This window comes from Caretta caretta, chromosome 7 (assembly GCF_965140235.1).
Source record: "Caretta caretta isolate rCarCar2 chromosome 7, rCarCar1.hap1, whole genome shotgun sequence".
In the NCBI taxonomy this organism is placed as follows: Eukaryota; Metazoa; Chordata; order Testudines; family Cheloniidae; genus Caretta; species Caretta caretta.
The window spans coordinates 86,681,916-86,701,208 of NC_134212.1; the positions used below are offsets into that span (position 1 = coordinate 86,681,916).

At 39.2% G+C, this 19,293-nt stretch overlaps 1 protein-coding gene across 1 annotated transcript in view; it reads left to right on the plus strand.

Moving 5' to 3' along the window:
* The window catches only part of IPMK (inositol polyphosphate multikinase), an 81,278-nt gene that overhangs the window by 55,826 nt on the left and 6,159 nt on the right, over nucleotides 1-19,293 (plus strand). The window contains exon 5 of the mRNA XM_048856993.2: nucleotides 18,096-18,177. Within this exon, the coding sequence (XP_048712950.1) occupies nucleotides 18,096-18,177 (82 nt within the window). The remainder of the gene's footprint in view (nucleotides 1-18,095; nucleotides 18,178-19,293) is intronic.

A 19,293-nucleotide genomic window follows, 5' to 3' on the forward strand; every position in this document is an offset into this window, starting at 1 on the left:
ATTTTCCTTTTTTAAAAAAAATTATAAAGAATATATTAGTTACTTTGTATAATAATAAGCTCACATTTTAATGTGTTTGTATTATTTGGTATATTAAAAATATTTACAAATAGAATGATGTTATGGGACATCTTGTCAGCAGTATACATATTAAGGCAGCTTTTGGCTTTGCTTTCAAGACAAGGGCTCCAGTCCTGATAATACCTACATTTGCTTAACTCTGCTTATGTGAGTAGTCCAATTAATGTTGGGATGGGGTCTACTCGTGTACAGTTAAGCACATACCTAAACGTTTGCAAGGATCAGAGCCTAAGATATTAAATAGAAATAGATGTTATATATATTTTTTTTGAGATTAAAAGAAATTTGATGTTGAAGTTTCAAAGAAATTTGTGGTATGTGGAGACAGAGACACACATACATTTACAGTCCTATTCTGTTTTTTTTTTTAAAGTTTTGTTTATAGTTATGCTACTTTCTGACTTCAGTGTTTACAACTAACAGTGCACAAAGTTAAGGTTTTTTGGCATCATTGGACTTCAGTTCATGAAGATATTGACCAACATAATGCGAAGAGACACATGTTCATTTCTCCAGTAAAGGCAGTGCTCAACAACATCATGATTGACCTTTTCTTGCATTCAGCCTGTCCAGCATAATCTTCATGATTGTTTCAAATACAAAATTTCTTTTCCCCATCTCTTCCATGATGTCTTTTTTTTTCTGTTTCTAGAAATAATATTTCTTTATATTGCTAACGCACTTTCCAACCACTTTTGCACTAATTATTGAGCGGTGACAGAGTTTCATAAAGTAAAATAATTGACAGGGATTTTGCTTATGAATATTTTTGCTTGTTTTTGCCAGTATGGGGTCATTTTGAACAGCTAGATGCTTCAGTCTTTCTGCGTGGTCATCTTTTGGTGTTGAACTAGATTTCGCTTGAATCGGACAGGATTTTACGTTTCAGTGAACTGACACTTGGTGTAAAATCAAAGAATTACTCCCGGGGGGGAAAAGAAAAAACATAGACCATGCTGCAGCTTCCTCATTAATTATGTTTGGGACCGAGAAGCACTTTGAGACTTGTTCTTGGATAACCTAGTCATGAGCTATACAGTCTCCTAATCTGAAATCTTGATTTAGTTAGTTTCTTGTGTGTGCATATGCTTATGCTTTAATAGGCTGAGGGAAACAACGTGTCTAAAGGAGAACAGGTAAAATGCAAATACAAAAAATTTGACTAGGTTCTTGAGTGTTGCACTGAGTGTGTTCTCCCTCAGAAGCACACTTTTCAAACGTCACCTTCTCAAGCATTTGTACGCTTCTATCTAAATAGACATTCCAGGTAATGCACATATGAGACCTGAAAGGGGCAGGCAGAGAAGATTACGGACCTTTAGAACATCTGAGCTGAACTATTGCATCTTTTTTCTTGTCCTTGTCCGTCTTACTCCAGGTCTAAAACAAGACTTTTTACTTGTATTATTACTAACCCTGGAAAATGTATTTGTAACAATCTTGCATAACTTCCCTTTATACTGAAGTGTTAAGCTGCTTATGCCGGATCATTAAGCACATAAAGATTTTGCTCTCAAATCTATAAACCAGATCGTGATGTTTGAGTGCATTAAAAATTAAGCTTTATAGCCTAGAGGGCAATAGGGAGCTCCTTTTCATTTGAAGAACTATCTCATGGACTACTTAGATCGTCTCTAATCTTCTGTAAACAGTAATTTTGTACATGGATTAACATGTTTTGTAGAAGCCTGTTAACAAGATTATCCTTTTCAGAAAGACTTTATTTTGTTATGAATTTACTACACACTTCAATTTGGTAGGCATTTTCTGTCTGTATTTATAGTAGATAAAGAGTGTTACTCATGTGTCCTTCATTTTGTTTTCTCATTGTTTTTCTTTACACTCTGGTACTTGCTAATTAGTGAGGTTCTACTTTATCTTGTTGAGTGATGTCCCATTACTGTTTTAAGAGAGAGATCTTTGGAATAGTTTTTTCTGAGATCTGTTGGGGAAAAATAATATTTGGTCTGAGATTTCTGCTGCCTCAGCTAATACTGCGCTGGTATAGAATGTAAAAATGAAAATTAAGATAAATGTTTTTTCTGGCATCTTAATAAAGGCACAGTATGTAAATAGACAATGGGGTTTTATTTATTTATATATATATAATATAGGTATTTAATTGAATGGGGGCAGCAAATGTAGATTTTTTTTTTTCATTTTTTGGCTTAACGTTTAGTTGAATTTAATCACAAGTTCAGAAGTGAATGCGTTTAATTTGTGCACAAAGTGTCCTCCCAGGAGCCATGGTTAGAACAAAGACCATCTGCATTCCTAGTATTGTGCCTCAGAATTCTGAGACAATGTGCTGGGGTTAATTTGAAAAGGGCTGATTTTCTTACCCACATGAAACACCAGAAGCTTACATAGTTAGTCCATGAAGATGTAGACCTGACCTGGCAGCAGGTAAAAGTGACTTTTGATATTGGTGAGATGGTGGCAAGAGCTGCTTCATCTGGGATGGAGGCCTACACTGCTTCTTGGCTACAGGTATCAGGGTTCCACCAAGAAGTCTAGAGAGAGAGAGCAAGAGAGCTTGAGGACCTGCCTTAAACCTGAGACCTCTTGTATGGGGAGCTTGCACAGGGCTCGCTGCGGAAGGCAATGGAGATAGTAGCTGCTTTGTTCTCTTGAGCCTGAGTATCTCTCTTCAGGTCCCTCTGTCAAGGGAGAGCAAGGAGAGGCTGTGCTTTGCAAGGTGGGTTTCATGTTGAGGACTGGACTCAAAGCAGCCCTGTACCATCTGCCCAGAGCTGTCTGCTTAAGCAGCATCAAAAGCCAAAGGGTCCAAAGTCCTTCACCAGCAAGCATCAAAAACTGAAGGGCTTTTGAAGGCTTTCAAGTTGCTTAAGTATCGTAACTGAATCTTTTCATACCTTTAACTTGTTCGTGCTTCCTTAAAGTTTAACCTTAATGCTAAAATTCCTGGGTGTATAACAATTGTTTTGAAGATAATTCCCACATCTCTAATACTTTTTACCCTAAACTACAAAATGGCAAACAGTATTTCAGTCTGACATGGATTTACTAATTTTTTAAAATGAGAAGAGTGCACTGTTGGAGAAGATAACGAAAGTCCTGGACCATCTACAGCTGCATGAAATGAGCCAGCTGAATGAATGAATGAAGTGGTAAGAAAAGGAGTACAAATACTTGAAGTTCCGATTCTCCTTTAGTGGATCGGATGAGTACCCATTGCCTCACTGTGTTGTGTTAACTTACTTTGTATTTTTAGTTACAATATTTTATTCTTTTTTATTAGTAGAGAGTAGAGTTGGGTCTTTACTTCCACAGCACAGAAATTCAGATTTTACACTAAAAAAAATTGAAACACAATATACTGTTCAAAGTTGGACAACTATTTTGTTTTAAAATCAAAAAATAACACCATGTATTTTTAAACAATTTTGTTAACGTTGTGTTGCTTATTCAGTTTTATACATTTATACAGTGTTTGTTTTTTCCCTGTGTGAACACGATGTTTTGCTATCAAAATTTTTTTCCCCCAACTGTAGTTTTACTAAAACTGTTTGGTTTCAAAGATCTTGAAGCTTTTCTTTTAGAGCATACAGTACAGACCTGTTTACGCGTGAATCCGCTTAACGCATGGTAGTGCCATGCCTCCCAGTGCTACCTATTTAACACACGAGACTCATCAACATGCAGTACAGGAACTTGCTATGCTACAGATTTGCTCACTAACTCACTGACATAGAAATCGACAGGAAGTGTGGATGTAGATTTTTGTTGTTGTTGTTGTATGTCTTTACTGATATTGGTAAAGCCATATCACGCACGCTTAGTCATTGTCACGCTAGAGAGATATATAATATATAGCAGTTATATAGTAATATATACACTACATTAGAAAATTTTAACTGTAGGCCGAATACAATGGCAGAGGGCAAGCGTAGTGTTCCTACACTGTAGAAGAAAAGATAGCTGCAATAGATTGAGTAAATAGCGGAGAAACCCAGGCCAAAGTTTCAAAAGAGATTGGCATTGCTGAATCTACTTTCCGAGGACGGCTAAAAACTGAATCTAAACTGAATGGCTTTGTACAAAATATCGATTCTGCTGCGGGGCTTAAGCGAAAACGTGTGCGGTATTCAGCAAAACCCACAATAGACAAAGCCATGTGCACTTGGTTTGCTCAGGAAAGGCTGAAAGGAATGCCACCAAGTGGGCCAATTCTTCAAGCCTAAGCAACAAAATTTGGATATTTAAGGGGGGATGAATCATTGCAAGCCAACAAGGGGTTTAATCACCTCAGTAGAGCCAAACTGCCAGTAATATACGCTAACCGCAAAAATGCTTGGATGACGAGACACATTTTCGATGACTGGTTCCACAACAGATTTATTCCAGCTGTTTGTAAGCATCTGCTGTCAAAGAAACTCTAAGCCAAAGCACTTTTGCTACTTGACAATTGTTCAGCCCATCCTTCAGCCGAACCACTGGTATCAAGCAATCGAAAAATTCTAGTGCTATAACTACCATTCAACACAACATCAAAAATTCAACCTTTAGACCAGGACATTATTCAGAATTTTAAAAACAATTATCGACGGGAGCTGATTTCGGCAATTGTCATGCACGTCTTCAGGCATTTCCAAATTCCTGAAACAGTTAAACATGAAGGAAATTATTTATGTAGTTAAAAAAGCTTGGGACGGAGTAAAACAAAAGTCCATTGAAAACTGCTGGCTCTCGGTGATGCCTTCTCTGCCAGAGACTGCTCAGATTCAGAAAACTCCAGCAGTGGCCAGACTTTGAAGGATTTTCGAAAGAAGACATCCTACAAACGCACGATAAAGGTAAACTTCTCTTTCAAATGATAAAAGATTTTAGTTTGGATACGTCGCCAGAAATCATTACAGAGTGGCTGGAGATGAATGAAGATTGCCCAACTTCAGAATTTCTGTCCGAGGAACAAATATTAACGGTCTGCAAGGCTATGTCGGACTGCAAAAGTGATGGTGAGGATGTCGTTGAAAAAGTCAAAATTTCGTTTACAGAAGGCCTTAGTGCTGGAGAAACTACTGTAAGATTTATGGAGGAGCAAAATGCGGAAAATATCAAAATCATTTATTTGTGGCGAGTGACAGACTTCATAAGAAAGAAAGAGAAAAAAATGCGAGCCAGAAAGAGCAGAAAATAACGGCGTTTTTTTTCTAAGTGAATCATAGACACTTTTTTCAGCATGGCCCTCTTAACCCGGGATCTGTTAACACGTGGTCGTGATGGCCTGACTTCTGACATGTGCGCGTAAATGGGTCTGTACTGTATTGCTAGGGATTTCTATCATTACAATTGTTTACATTAAAATGAAAAGGAAACATATACATTTATTTACAGTTTATATGTATGTAATTAATAATTTTCATCAAGAAGTGTTAATAGTGGGCTGCAGTGCCTATTGCAAATGCACAGCTGGGCCTCAGGGGAAAAAAGTTTGGGAACCCCTGCCTTAGAGCATGTTATATAGCACAGGTTCCCAAAGTGTAATCTGCAGTTCACTTGCTGGTAGCCTGTGAGAGATCAGACTGCCCTCAAGGTACTAGGTCTCCTTTTTTCCAGCAGAGAAAACAGATGGGTGAACAAATAAAATAAAAAGTAAAAGTAGAAATTGTGATTAACCGTTGTTCAAAAAGCACAAACCACTTACAATAGCACTTAGGGCAGGTAAAAATACATAAAATATTTACCTATTATTATCTTTCCATCTAAGATATTGCTTGAGTTGATACAGGGTTGTTATGAATTGGAGGCTGGGTGGAGAGAGTCCATGAGACAGTCGCTCTGTTTTAATAAGGTTTGTCCTAAAACATGCTTGTGAAAGGAAGCAAGTGCTATGTAAAATAAACCTATTGTTCTATCAGAATATTTCTGGCAGTGTTTTCAATATACTAAACACAAGTGCATTTTATTTCAATGAACAGGCATTCCACTAAATGTGCACACATGTTAATGTCTGAGGTATGTGAAGAATAGATTTTGAATGTGTATTCACTTCAGTGAACCTAAAGATTGTACTCCAGATAGTTATAGTCTCATGTTGAACATTGATAAAATTGTGTGTAGTTCAGCGTGGGATTAGGGTTTTTTGTTTTTAAAAAAGGAAATTGCTTTAAAGTTGGTTGTTTTTCAATCAAAGAGAATTTAACACAAGTTTAGAAATGTAAAATATGGTGTAGGAAACAAAACTTGGCACCCACATATGCGGTATAAGAAATAGGTTTTAACAGCATATACAACAGTACAAAATACTGCATAAATGCAGGTAGAGTGGAGGTGTAACAAAGCAGGCCACATACAGCTTGCAAAGACACATTAACACACCAACAGTCTCTTTTAGGCAGTTTATTTGCCCCAAACTTAAGCAAAACAAACAAATAGTTCTTCAGCTCACCCTGGGCTATAACTCTCAAGGGATTTTCCCCTTTACTTCTCAGGCTGTCACTGACTCCCCTCCCAGGGGACTCTGGCAGTCCTGCTTCCTAGCTCCGAGTCACTGGGTCTCCCTCACTCTAAGCCCAGGTTCCTCCTTCTAAGTTCAGCTGGTGTTAGCGGACCTGTCCCAGGTACACTGGCTTTGCTCCCTCTTAAAGAGCTAGTGTCACCCTGTGACAGGGGAAGTGTTTGATTTTAGGATCCATAACTTTGAATTTCTTGACTTCAGTGGAATTAAATTTTCATCCATAATATTGCACTCAAAACATGTAGTCCTTAGTGCTAATGAAATTTGTCTTTAAAGCATAGGGCAGTAAATTAATCTTCACAAGTATAATCTCTCCTCTGTTAATAGAAGTTAATACAGTTAGCAGACAGAGTAAAGCAGGCACATATCATTAGAGCTATTTTCATGGCTTTTCTTTCCAGCATATGGAAAGTTTCCATGACCCAGATATCGTTGTTAATTATCTTGACTGAGTTCAACTGAAACCATTTCTTTCATTGTTGAAAGCTATCTCTAGAGGTGATTGTAGACCTCATTGTATCTAATACACTGTAGCAAAATTTGTGAGACAATGAAGGGAGACTAGTAATGGAGCTGTTGAAAAATCTTGCACTCACTTTTCATACTCTTTTGACACTAATGTGGTGAAAACCGTAACAGGTCACATTATCCTACATACTCATGAGTATAAATTTCTGAGACTAAAACTCAGAGAAACTTACTGGAAGTCAAATCCAAGATGATTGATTATAGCAAGCGACAAGCCAAGATTTTGATTTTCTGCAAAACTGTTCAGTTAGTTCCCTTGTCCTCCCATCTTCTCCCTATTTGTCTGTGTTGCTCACCTGTAATTTCCTATCTAACATCTAGATTGTAAATCATAGATTTTAAGGTCTGAAGGACCACTATGATAATTTGTCTAGTCTGATGTCTGGCAGAATGTAGGCCACAGAATTTGATACAGTAATTCCAAAAAATCAGTCCAATAAATTGTGGTTGAACTAAAAGAGATTTTTTTAGAAAGACATCTCTTCTTGATTAAAGGTTCTGAGTGTTGGGTAATCCACTACATTGCCTGTTAAAAGTCCCAAAGGTTAATTGTCCTGGCTGTTAAAAATATGTACTTCTAGTTTCTCTAGGTCAGGGACTTTTGTCATTGTCTGTCCAACAGGACTTTGATCATTGAGTGGGATTCCTATGTGCTACGATAATATAAAAAATAATGCATGAGGCAAAGAGACCTCATCCCCACCCTCCCCCTTATTGAAAGGTTATGGTACAGCATGAATATCTTAACTGCTCTTGAAAGCTTAGCTACTCTGTGGAATAATGTTTTGGACTACAGATCATACAGAAAACATTTTGAGATATTTCATAATTTGGAACGTTTTTCATAGGAATCCTCAATTATATTCTGCTTTTTCACTGAACTAGTTCACAGAACTCCGTTCTGAGTCCATAAGTTGGTACTGAAGCGTTCTTTGTTACTTACTCAAGGAATGAGTTAAAACTGTATATTCAAACTGTGTCTTCACTTAATTAATTGTATGCTTACTCAGAGCTGTTCTCTTAAACCAGTGTGCACATAAACCAGAACTACTGTTTATAAACCAGAGAACAAACTGTACACTTTGTGTCTTTCTGACTTTCTCACTCAGCAGCAGTGAGATTTTGTACCTTAATCGTGTCAGTGCAAAAAAAATAAAACATATGTCAACATTTCAAAGTGAATTTACAGTCCTTGTCAATAACAATACAATACCAGCCATTACTAGAGATTAAGGGTATTAGAATGAGAGAATAAAAAAGAGTTCCTAGAGGTTTTTCAAATACTTAATTCCCCCGGCCTCTCCCCCGCCCAAATAAAAAAAATAAGAAGTGCTTGTCAAACCTTAGGGGCCCAGGTCCTCTGCTGGTATAATGGAACTATATTGATTTGCATCAAAAGAAGATATGTCTCAATATTCGTTTGCTTGCTGTGTTTCATCATGTCACACACTCCTTTCTGCTTGGCTTTTCCAATCTTGTGAGCAGGCAGGCTACTAATATTTAAGATTCTTGCTGTAAGAGCAAAGACACCTTTATGTAAGCAAAAGCTGTATGTATAATTGTAATAAAATATATATTTATATTTTATAAATATATTTATATGTAAAAGCACTCCTGAACAATAAGTGATCATCCTTTAAATGTTTTCAGAATCAGTAATGAAGCTTAATTTACACATTTATAAAACTAATTTTTGACAGATGTTCAAGAAGTCTGAAAAATATTTAATCTAGATATTTATGAAACCAAAATAGTACTTTATTTGATAAATATTTAGATGAAGGTCTGTAGAGGATGGGGGGGAGATCAACCATAGATTTTGATTTTCAACAGTTTGTACATTTCACTGTCTTGCCCTGAAAATCAATACTGGATTACTATAACTAATATAATGTAATATTTGCCTTGAGTTCTGTAAATCAGTTTTACAACTTAATATCTGAAGTTGGAGTCACAAATTTTCAACCCAGTCATTTTATTAATATATTAAACATTTTAAAAGGAGAATATTGGATCCACCTTTTCTTTTGAATTTGAGATTTACATTAAATCAAATATGTAACATTAACTAAAACTACTTAAAAAGATCTCTCACACATAAGGATCTGTTTGAACTAAACAGAAATAAGATAACACATTGACACGCCTGGAAACAAGAACAAAGTCCTGGTTAAGTTCATATGGGGAGGGTTTTCTTTGGAAGTTAATCATTATCTGAATTTCTTTGCCTCCTTCTCTTGTAGAATCCACATTACTAACATCTGTTTAAAAAGAGACTGGTGTACTGCGCCCCAGTTGTGCATCTGGGTCTGCCCATGTGGAAACCCATTAACTTGGGGCTCCTCATTGGTTCACAGATCTGTCCACAAAGAACCAGATGCATGGTCTTTGTTTGGGGTCTAGTGGGATCAGATACTTACAGTGATTCTTGGTCATATGCATAGCGCAAAAATGGCAGCTAACTTTGAAGAAACGAATTTTCTTTTAGGGGATTTTGGCAGGGACCTTTAGATTTTTACCTTCCCCTGGGATGTTGAATGGAAATCAGGTGGGCATACTCCTTGCAGTCAGTGAAGTATAGTTGAAAAGAGGAGGGTGGATAGAGATCTTTCCTATCTAATCCCTTTTTGCATTATGAAGAAGGTCACAGTTTGGCTTGGCTAATATATTTGACAGAAATGAACTAGTGCTGTTGATTGCAACACCTGGGTTGAAACAGTTTGGTCCAGAGGCAAATACATTTGGGGAAGGGAGACTTGTTAACAACATCTGATGGGAAGAAAACATGGTTGAACAAGAAGTCAGGTTGTTTTAATTGTGCTGGGTATGGAGAAGGAGTTGGTTACAGAGAGGAATACAGCTGTAACAATGCAACTATTACTGTTGTTTGGCACAAGGTAATGATTGAGTAAGGCGTATTCCTATCAGATCCTGGGTTTCAACTCCACTGATTATCAGAAAAGGAACTGTTGTATTTGAGATGTCAGACTTTTTTAGACCGCTCCAGTAGGTCATTTATATTGAATCCAGAAAAGTTGTTTTTGAATAGAATTGAGTACCATCTTTATGGTTAACTGTCCTTAGATATTGGAAACAAAATTCCTAACTCTAATTTTATATATATTTCTTTCGACTAGACATTCTTTAAATGTAGTTTTTTAAAAAAGATATAGTGGAGGAATTACAGCTAAATCCATTTGTAACTTGGGTAGCCTCACCATATTTGTATTAGTGTACAGGAAGGTTGAGAAATATATTAGTAACTGTAACACTCTGGTACATTAAAATGCTAAAATATCCATTCACTGGACCTGACTGTTCTTTTCTTTTGAACTGTAGGAATACTGTGTAAATCAATAGTCTAAATAGTTACCAGGTAACTCTTTCTGACTAGTGTTGGACAGTAACTGTGTGGTGACTCCCTTGTCCTTTAAAACCCATGGAAATGGTTGTATCAAAAACAGGCTGTCATAGGCATCGTGGAATAAAAAGTTTGCACCCAACTCCAGTTAGACCATCTACATAACTGTTATCCAAAGTACCCTTGTATTCACACCCTACATGCTGTTGTAATGATATTTGTACAACATATGCATTGTGAGGTATCACTTGAAAACTATTAACTTGTTGTTCAATAATATCATGGTGAAATATATGTAAAATTATGAACTCCTCCCCCCCCTTGTATGATGTCCTTAGCACATGTTCTAAACCAGACATCCCTGCCTACGCAAAAGTTGTTAAACTCATCTATCCTAAACAAAGGAATGTGTGTTTACCCCCAGTGTGTATATATAAGTGGTAAACAGGATCATCAAGACAGCCGGGGGAGGAGATCATAGAATCATAGAATATAAGGGTTGGAAGGGACCCCAGAAGGTCATCTAGTCCAACCCCCTGCTCGAAGCAGGACCAATTCCCAGTTAAATCATCCCAGCCAGGGCTTTGTCAAGCCTGACCTTAAAAACCTCTAAGGAAGGAGATTCTACCACCTCCCTAGGTAACGCATTCCAGTGTTTCACCACCCTCTTAGTGAAAAAGTTTTTCCTAATATCCAATCTAAACTTCCCCCACTGCAGCTTGAGACCATTACTCCTCGTTCTGTCATCTGATACCATTGAGAACAGTCTAGAGCCATCCTCTTTGGAACCCCCTTTCAGGTAGTTGAAAGCAGCTATCAAATCCCCCCTCATTCTTCTCTTCTGCAGGCTAAACAATCCCAGCTCCCTCAGCCTCTCCTCATAACTCATGTGTTCCAGAGCCCTAATCATTTTTGTTGCCCTTCGCTGGACTCTCTCCAATTTATCCACATCCTTCTTGAAGTGTGGGGCCCAAAACTGGACACAGTACTCCAGATGAGGCCTCACCAATGTCGAATAGAGGGGAACGATCACATCCCTCGATCTGCTCGCTATGCCCCTTCTTATACATCCCAAAATGCCATTGGCCTTCTTGGCAACAAGGGCACACTGCTGACTCATATCCAGCTTCTCGTCCACTGTCACCCCTAGGTCCTTTTCCGCAGAACTGCTGCCTAGCCATTTGGTCCCTAGTCTGTAGCTGTGCATTGGGTTCTTCCGTCCTAAGTGCAGGACCCTGCACTTATCCTTATTGAACCTTATCAGATTTCTTTTGGCCCAATCCTCCAATTTGTCTAGGTCCTTCTTTATCCTATCCCTCCCCTCCAGCGTATCTACCACTCTTCCCAGTTTAGTATCATCCGCAAATTTGCTGAGAGTGCAATCCACACCATCCTCCAGATCATTTATGAAGATATTGAACAAAACCGGCCCCAGGACCGACCCTTGGGGCACTCCACTTGATACCGGCTGCCAACTAGACATGGAGCCATTGATAACTACCCGTTGAGCCCGACAATCTAGCCAGCTTTCTACCCACCTTGTAGTGCATTCATCCAGCCCATACTTCCTTAACTTGCTGACAAGAATACTGTGGGAGACCGTGTCAAAAGATGACAGGGAACAGAACAATTCACGTTCCAGAAAAAACAGCCACGATGGGGAAAAGAGACCATGGCATCTTCTTCACCATTAGACTCCATGTTGTCTTCCTCACTGCTTGAATAAATGTTGCTTTGAGGGGTAACCTTCAGAAGAATCTATTTCAAAGGTTTGCTGGACTATAAAAGAACGGAGCAGAGAACCCAAAGTTCTCTTTCCCCTAAGAAGACAAAGGCACCAGTGCCTCTGGAAGAGATTCTGACTGAGGAGAGTGCCAGTCACCATCCTGCTGGAAGACTGGGTGAGAGAGGCCAGCTTGAACAAAGTCGTGAATCAAAACTTGATAGATTAAATTTTAGACTTTGATACGTGTTTTCACTATTATTTGCTGGTAATAATTTCTGACTTTCTCTTTTACTTGAACTCACTTAAATCCTATCTTCTTTTTTTAATAAACCTGTTTTACTGTTAATCTGAACCAACAGTACTGTATTTGTACAAGAGTGAATGTCAACTCCAGTTAATGTGGCAAACTGGTGGGTGTTGTCTCTTTAAAAGAGCAAATGGATCTTATTACTCCTCTGTACGTTGCAGGAGAGGGCTGGACATATCAGAGCACACAGGCCTGGGGAAGTTCAGGCCTGGGGTGTGTTGGGGTCCTCTTGCTGATTATAACCAAGAGTGGTGGAATCCAGTTTGAGGCTGGTGTGGTGGTGGCAGGTTGCTGGACTAGGGCTGCAGTTCTGCGCAGATATTCAGGGTAGGCTGGTTGTGAGCAGTCCAGATTGCGAGCTACAATAACAAAGCATTGTGAGGCACCAGGGTTACAGGACAAATGGTGACACAATCCATCATTGGTCCGAATTGCACCCCAGAATGTGACAATAACTAGGTGCTTTTTCTTCCAAAGAACACATCTTACCATGGTTGTGAAACAGCAGCAGCTCTCCTTAATTTTTCAGCTGTCCATTTTGGAGTCTTGTCATTAAAATGGTAAAATAAACAAAATTATTAGCAAGTACACATCCTGGGATGAATAATGTCTGAGTTAGAGATGGAATGACTCTCAGAATGTCAGTGGATATATGTATGTATTGCAGGTGATGTATAGGATCCGCTGGGAGGTAATCTGTTTCATGGACCATGTTGTGGATGGGTGTACAATTAATGTGCTGTAGAATATTTAACTGTTAAAAAACAAAAAACGATAAAGGGCCCTCATTTGGAAGGGACACTGTGTAAAGAAGAGACATTGGGTGCCCAAAGAAAAATATAATGGGTCTCATTAAAGCAAAATGCTGAGGTCATTTGGCATTTTGCTTGAGTAAGGGCTGAAAGAGGCATAATAGCTTTAAAACAAAATTTCTTCAGAATATTTTAATGCTTTGCCATTAGGGGTCATTGCACTCAGACTAATTAAGGAGACAGAGTTTAATGCACTAACCTTTTGTCAAGTAGGGTGTTCATGTTACTGGTGCGATGTTACATACTGAAGGTACGGGTTCTACTCTCCCTAATTACTAGGACCCAGGCTTTTTATGGAAGCAGTGTTTGGTTTTTGTGCCTCTTCACAGGCGGCTGCCAGGCACTTTGGCAGGGGTTTCAGAATCTGTCTTGGAATGGAGAAGACATTTCTAATTTGCTGTTAGAAGTAGCACAATAGCCGCCACTGAATGGAACAATGTGAACTGAGCTAATGCAGTTTTTAATGGTAGAGGACCCCTATGCAGATCGCCACTTCTGGGCCAAGAACAGAAGCACACACTGAAGGGACTGCATTGTGATGGGAACATAGGATGACCAGCAGTGGGCCTAGCACTTTCACAGGAGGACACATTCATGGGGCTTTGTGGGGACCCTGCCCTGGCATTTGCCTTGCCAAGCAATCACATGAGAGAACAAGTAAAGGTTCAAAAGTGTGTTGCCACCAGTCTAGGGAAATTGGCAACCACAGACTGCTATATAGATCTGTTGACCAGTTTTGGGTTGGGAAATCTACAGTTGGTGCAGCAGTTATAGAGGTTTGCAAGGCAACTAATGCTTTGCTGGCCCCACATTCAAATAATGGTGGGGTTTGAATAGAAGGGCTTCCCAAACTGGGTAGGTGCAATTGGTGGGATACATGTCCCATTTCAAGCAAGCCAATATATTAACAGGAAAGGGTATTACTTCATCGTTATGCAGGCCCTTGTGGACCACATGGCATGTTGATGGACACCTACACTGCATGCACTGACAGGATGTGCATGATGCCAGGATGTTCCATAAGTCTGGCCTGTTTCAACACAGTTAAGCTGCCATGTCATCTTGCTACCAGCACAGTCGTCAAGGGTTATCTGTGCCAACTGTTATTTTAGGCTACGCAGCATATCTGTTGCTGCCCTGGTGCTTACAGCTTTATCCTGATGTGTGCCAGCAGTACAAGAGGCACTTCAGCGACATGCTGAGCCAGTGCAGAATAGTGGTTGAATGTGTCTTTGGCTGACTAGAGGCGAGAACTCTCTAGAATGCGTCCACACTAGTATCAACTTCCTGGACACCACTGTCATCTGTAGGGTTCCATTGCTGAAGCTAAGTATGTACCAGTAAGCATGCCAAACACACCAAGGAATCATAGAATCATAGAATATCAGGGTTGGAAGGGACCCCAGAAGGTCATCTAGTCCAACCCCCTGCTCGAAGCAGGACCAATTCCCAGTTAAATCATCCCAGCCAGGGCTTTGTCAAGCCTGACCTTAAAAACCTCTAAGGAAGGAGATTCTACCACCTCCCTAGGTAACACATTCCAGTGTTTCACCACCCTCTTAGTGAAAAAGTTTTTCCTAATATCCAATCTAAACCTCCCCCACTGCAACTTGTTAACTACAGCTAGGCACTCAGATACCACAGAATATACTCAGAGAAGAAGTCTGGGATACACATCTTAAGATGCTTAAAGTCGCATACACCAAAGAAGGACATTCCACCAGAGAAATAAGTCATCATGAAATGGACTGCTCAAATACCCCGAGAGAAATCTACTTCAATATGGGGCGAGGGGGTCTTCAAACTACATGTCCCTAGTTGTCACCTACCACACCACACTGGAACCCATGCAGGAGATCATTAAATGGTTACAAAAATTGGTTCAATAAAAGATACTACCAGCCCCCCATGTCTCTCTGAAGGCATGATGGTGCTGCTGACTGACTTGTTTGGACTGTAGCATATTTAATGCTATATGTGTGATTAGAGCATGTTGTATGCCTCACAATATACATGAGCATGAGTAGACAGGGTTGCTGAATATTGTGAATTGGGGTGTATTTAGAGACAACCAACAAATGAGTGCTACAGGATCTGCTATACCAAACGCCATAAGGGATGTCATTTATGATTGCATATATTCAAGCTACATGGGGAGAACACACTGGCTGAATAATGAGGTTGCATGGCACATTTGAATTGTATGGTGCATGGAGGTTGTTGCCTTGTTTTCAGATTTAATGTTTATGCATACATTAAAGAATACAAATCAATGAATAAATCATTGGTGTTTATCTGGTTTCTTTCTGGTGCACTGGAGCAGACAGAGAGTGACCAGAGGTGTGCGTGTATGTGAGTAAAATGGACCAAAATCAGAACAGTAATAAACCAGCTTCTGCAGTACTGGTTTGGTATCTTACCATGCAGGTGTTTGGGATGTTATGACAATTTACATTTTAGTTGAGATGTGGCCACAAACTTCCTAACTTTTATATTAAAGCATTTTCATTAAATGAGCTACTGCATTCATCAGCTGTAAGTGCTGGTTAGATTTTTTTTTCTGCTTGTACACCATATTGAACAGCGTGACTTGGGAATTGAGAATACGGTGGGGAGAGAGGGAATTGGGAGGCGAGTATAATTGTTACATCCTCCCTCAAGTGAAGCCAAAGCTAGAATTATAGGCTAAGAAACCACTCTATTATTTCATAGAATTATTTATAATAAAAAAGATAGCAGCCTCTATCTTACTGACCTGAGATGCTGAGTCCTCCCCTGCTTTTTAAGTTTGGGAAACCTCCACCACTTTGCGCTCTTCTTGGGATACATGAAGGAATATGTCCTGTTATTCAGAGATTCTGGTCTCTGAGCCGTCACCCATCCCAGCTCTACAGATGATTCTGTGGTGAAATGGGCCTTCCTGCTCACATAGGTGCTTGGAATATGGCCCAGTTCTTTGTAAAGCAGATGGGTGTAGGGATACCACTGATTTCTTTTTCTTATACCTGGACTTCCAGTTGCTCACCTTGAGTCAGCCCCTTTTTCTTGTTGCCCTGCTGTCTGCTCTGCTTGATCCCGTGTTCTTCTCACAGCTTCTTAGATATATCTTTGTTTGATTTTCCTCTTTGTACTGTTCAAGTGATGAGTTTTACTCACGTCAGCTCAAAGCTGCATCAAGATTCTGGTGTGCTCATATGGCCAGGTGGCTGCATGCTGATGTGCAGGCTTATCAGGGGCCATTGTACTGCTGTTTCAAACATGGGATGGGGAAGCCAGGAGCAACAGCAATCAGTTGGATCATGGACACTGAGCAGAGAGATACGAACGTGGATAGGAATGGATGCCCAGTGGGATTATAGGAAGGGGTTGGAGGACTGATACCTCAATTTATTGTGGATGCCCATGGCTGCACCTATTAACTGCATTAACCTTGTACCAACACATGATAACAGCTACCTCGTCGGCCTTTCAGTTCAGAACATGGTGGCTGCCTTGCCATGTGGCACTGATAGCAATGTGGATGAGTGAATCTATGCAGCATTCGGGGGAAAATACGGGGGCGGGGGGGAGTGAGCATGAGGTTAGCATGCAGTGAAGACAAGGCCAGTTTGTTTAGATCTCTGAGTTCTGTTTGGAGAGAATGTGAGAGCATTGTTTCTTGGGACAGGGCATAGGTGCCAGGCATGAGGTTTCTGCCAGAGGCAACTCCCTATTTGCCACATTGTTAAACATCCCTGCTTCAGAAAGCAAGGCTTTGTGTAAATGTTGTAAATAAAATAATTGTATGAAGATCTGGTTGACCAGCAAGTTTTGTCCTGGTATAATTGTCTGTTAGGGTTGCAATTTAAAAAAAACCAACCTGAAATAGTTACACCAGAGCAAACTCTATTGTGACTCAGTTATGTGGTACGGCATATTCCCGTTCCCGTATATACAGCTTATTCTCCTTCCGGTATGGGAATAACTATACAGCATTAGCAAAAAGAAAAGGAGTACTTGTGGCACCTTAGAGACTAACAAATTTTTTTGCTCAAATAAATTTGTTCGTCTCTAAGGTGCCACAAGTATTCCTTTTCTTTTTGCAGATACAGACTAACACGGCTGCTACTTTGAAAACTATACAGTATTAGGCACCATTATACTGATATAACTGCATCCATGCTAGAAGGCTTGTACTGCTTTTGCTAAAACATACTGCTTTGCAGTGCAGACAATACATAAAAAAAATCTGATAGATGACACCAATTTCAGTTCCAAATGGAAAACTCACCTGTCAGGGTTTGAAAATCTGCTACCGTTTGGCAGAGGGAACCACATTACTCCTTATCTTAGAAAACTTGTTGAAATACTTTGAAAATTATGAAATTGTAAAATTAGGCTTGATTTTTAGAAGCTTGTTGAGTTTTATTGTTTTACACCAGAGTATTTTACTGTGGGAATAACGTACTGCAAGTAGTTAAACCTGTAGTGGAATGTTGTTTTCTGGTTTGCCAAATAAATCCACATTAGACCATACTATAAAGTGCTTGCTTCCAAGATAGTAATAACTTGTTGATAATGATGGTCGGAGGGTATTTCATCACTACAAAAGTCTGTGTTCTTAAAAAGTACAATTGGATCAGATTGATAATTGGCATAATAGAGCACAAGAGGGCAGTGTTGACCTCTTAAAATCTGGTATTATGACTCACTGGGACAAGTTTGTCAAAGTTTTCCTATTATGTCTGTTACATGACTCATAGCTATACAGGAATATCAGCTGCTCTGGGTGAATTCAGAATTCCCTTTGTTTTTTGCAGGTTTACCATATTCATTCCGACAATTATGAGACACAAAACCAGCACTATGGAAGAAGCTTAACAAAAGAAACAATAAAAGATGGTAAGTGAATTAAAGTATATGTGGATGGATGTGCACAAGCACATAGTACTGAGTGAATAGGCAATTTGACTCTAAATATTTTCTGTTTTCTTGTGGACCCCTGTGCACTGGATAACCTGCTGGATCTGCAGCAGGCTCGGGTGGCATTTGAATTAGTCAGTGATAGTCCAAGTAAACTTAAGCTGTTGCATTTGGCCTAAATAGCTCTGCAGATTATAGTAAATATCCCAGAACATTTGTTTCTTGTGAATAAGGAGGTAATCTGTGGTAGAATACAAGTAAATTATTCTGTGCCAATATGATTTAGTAGAATAAATTCACAAGAGTGTTAAATACACAACATCAGATGATAAAAATTTACCTTTGAAAGATCATATAACCGAGCATGCATTATGTCCTTTTATGATAAGGCTGCTGTAAATGTATGTTTGTTTACTTCAGTTTTCCTCAGTTTAAGCCCACCCTTACCTTCTGAACATGCATCTTAAAATGAACCTGTATCAACTTCCTAAATAACAGCAACAGAATGGGTGGTGCAGTGGCCTTTGTATGTTTCAGAATAAAATATTTCTCTCTAAAACCAGCCTGTTCAAAGCTGGACCAGGTCAGTACACAACAAAGGTTGCCACCATATGACTGTTTAGTGATCTTTGTGATGTTTATTTCAAACCAATTCCTAATTGACACATGTCCATTTAACAAAAGTTCTTCCACATCTGCACTAATTTGTCACCTTGTTGACTGTCTTAGTAAAGAAACCAAGGACTACTTGAGCATGGAGACCAAACTGCTTGCTCTTCCTGGGAGCGTTGGTCTCCCCACAAAAAGATTGATGCACATTTATAGTATGAGATGGTTAACAATTTATTTGGCTGGTCTCCTTGCTGCACTTGTTCTGTGAATAAATTTGTCAATTTTCAATACTTTCAGTTTTCTACTTAAAACGAGTGCTAGATATGCTACTATTAGATATACAATATAATTCTAATTTGTTTGAATGTTAAGTGTGTACAGAAAGGAACATTTTGTATGTATCTTGATTTTGAACCACTGAAATCAATGAGAACAGATTTGGGCCCAAAAACTTATTTACCCTAACAGAAGGAAAAAAAATCC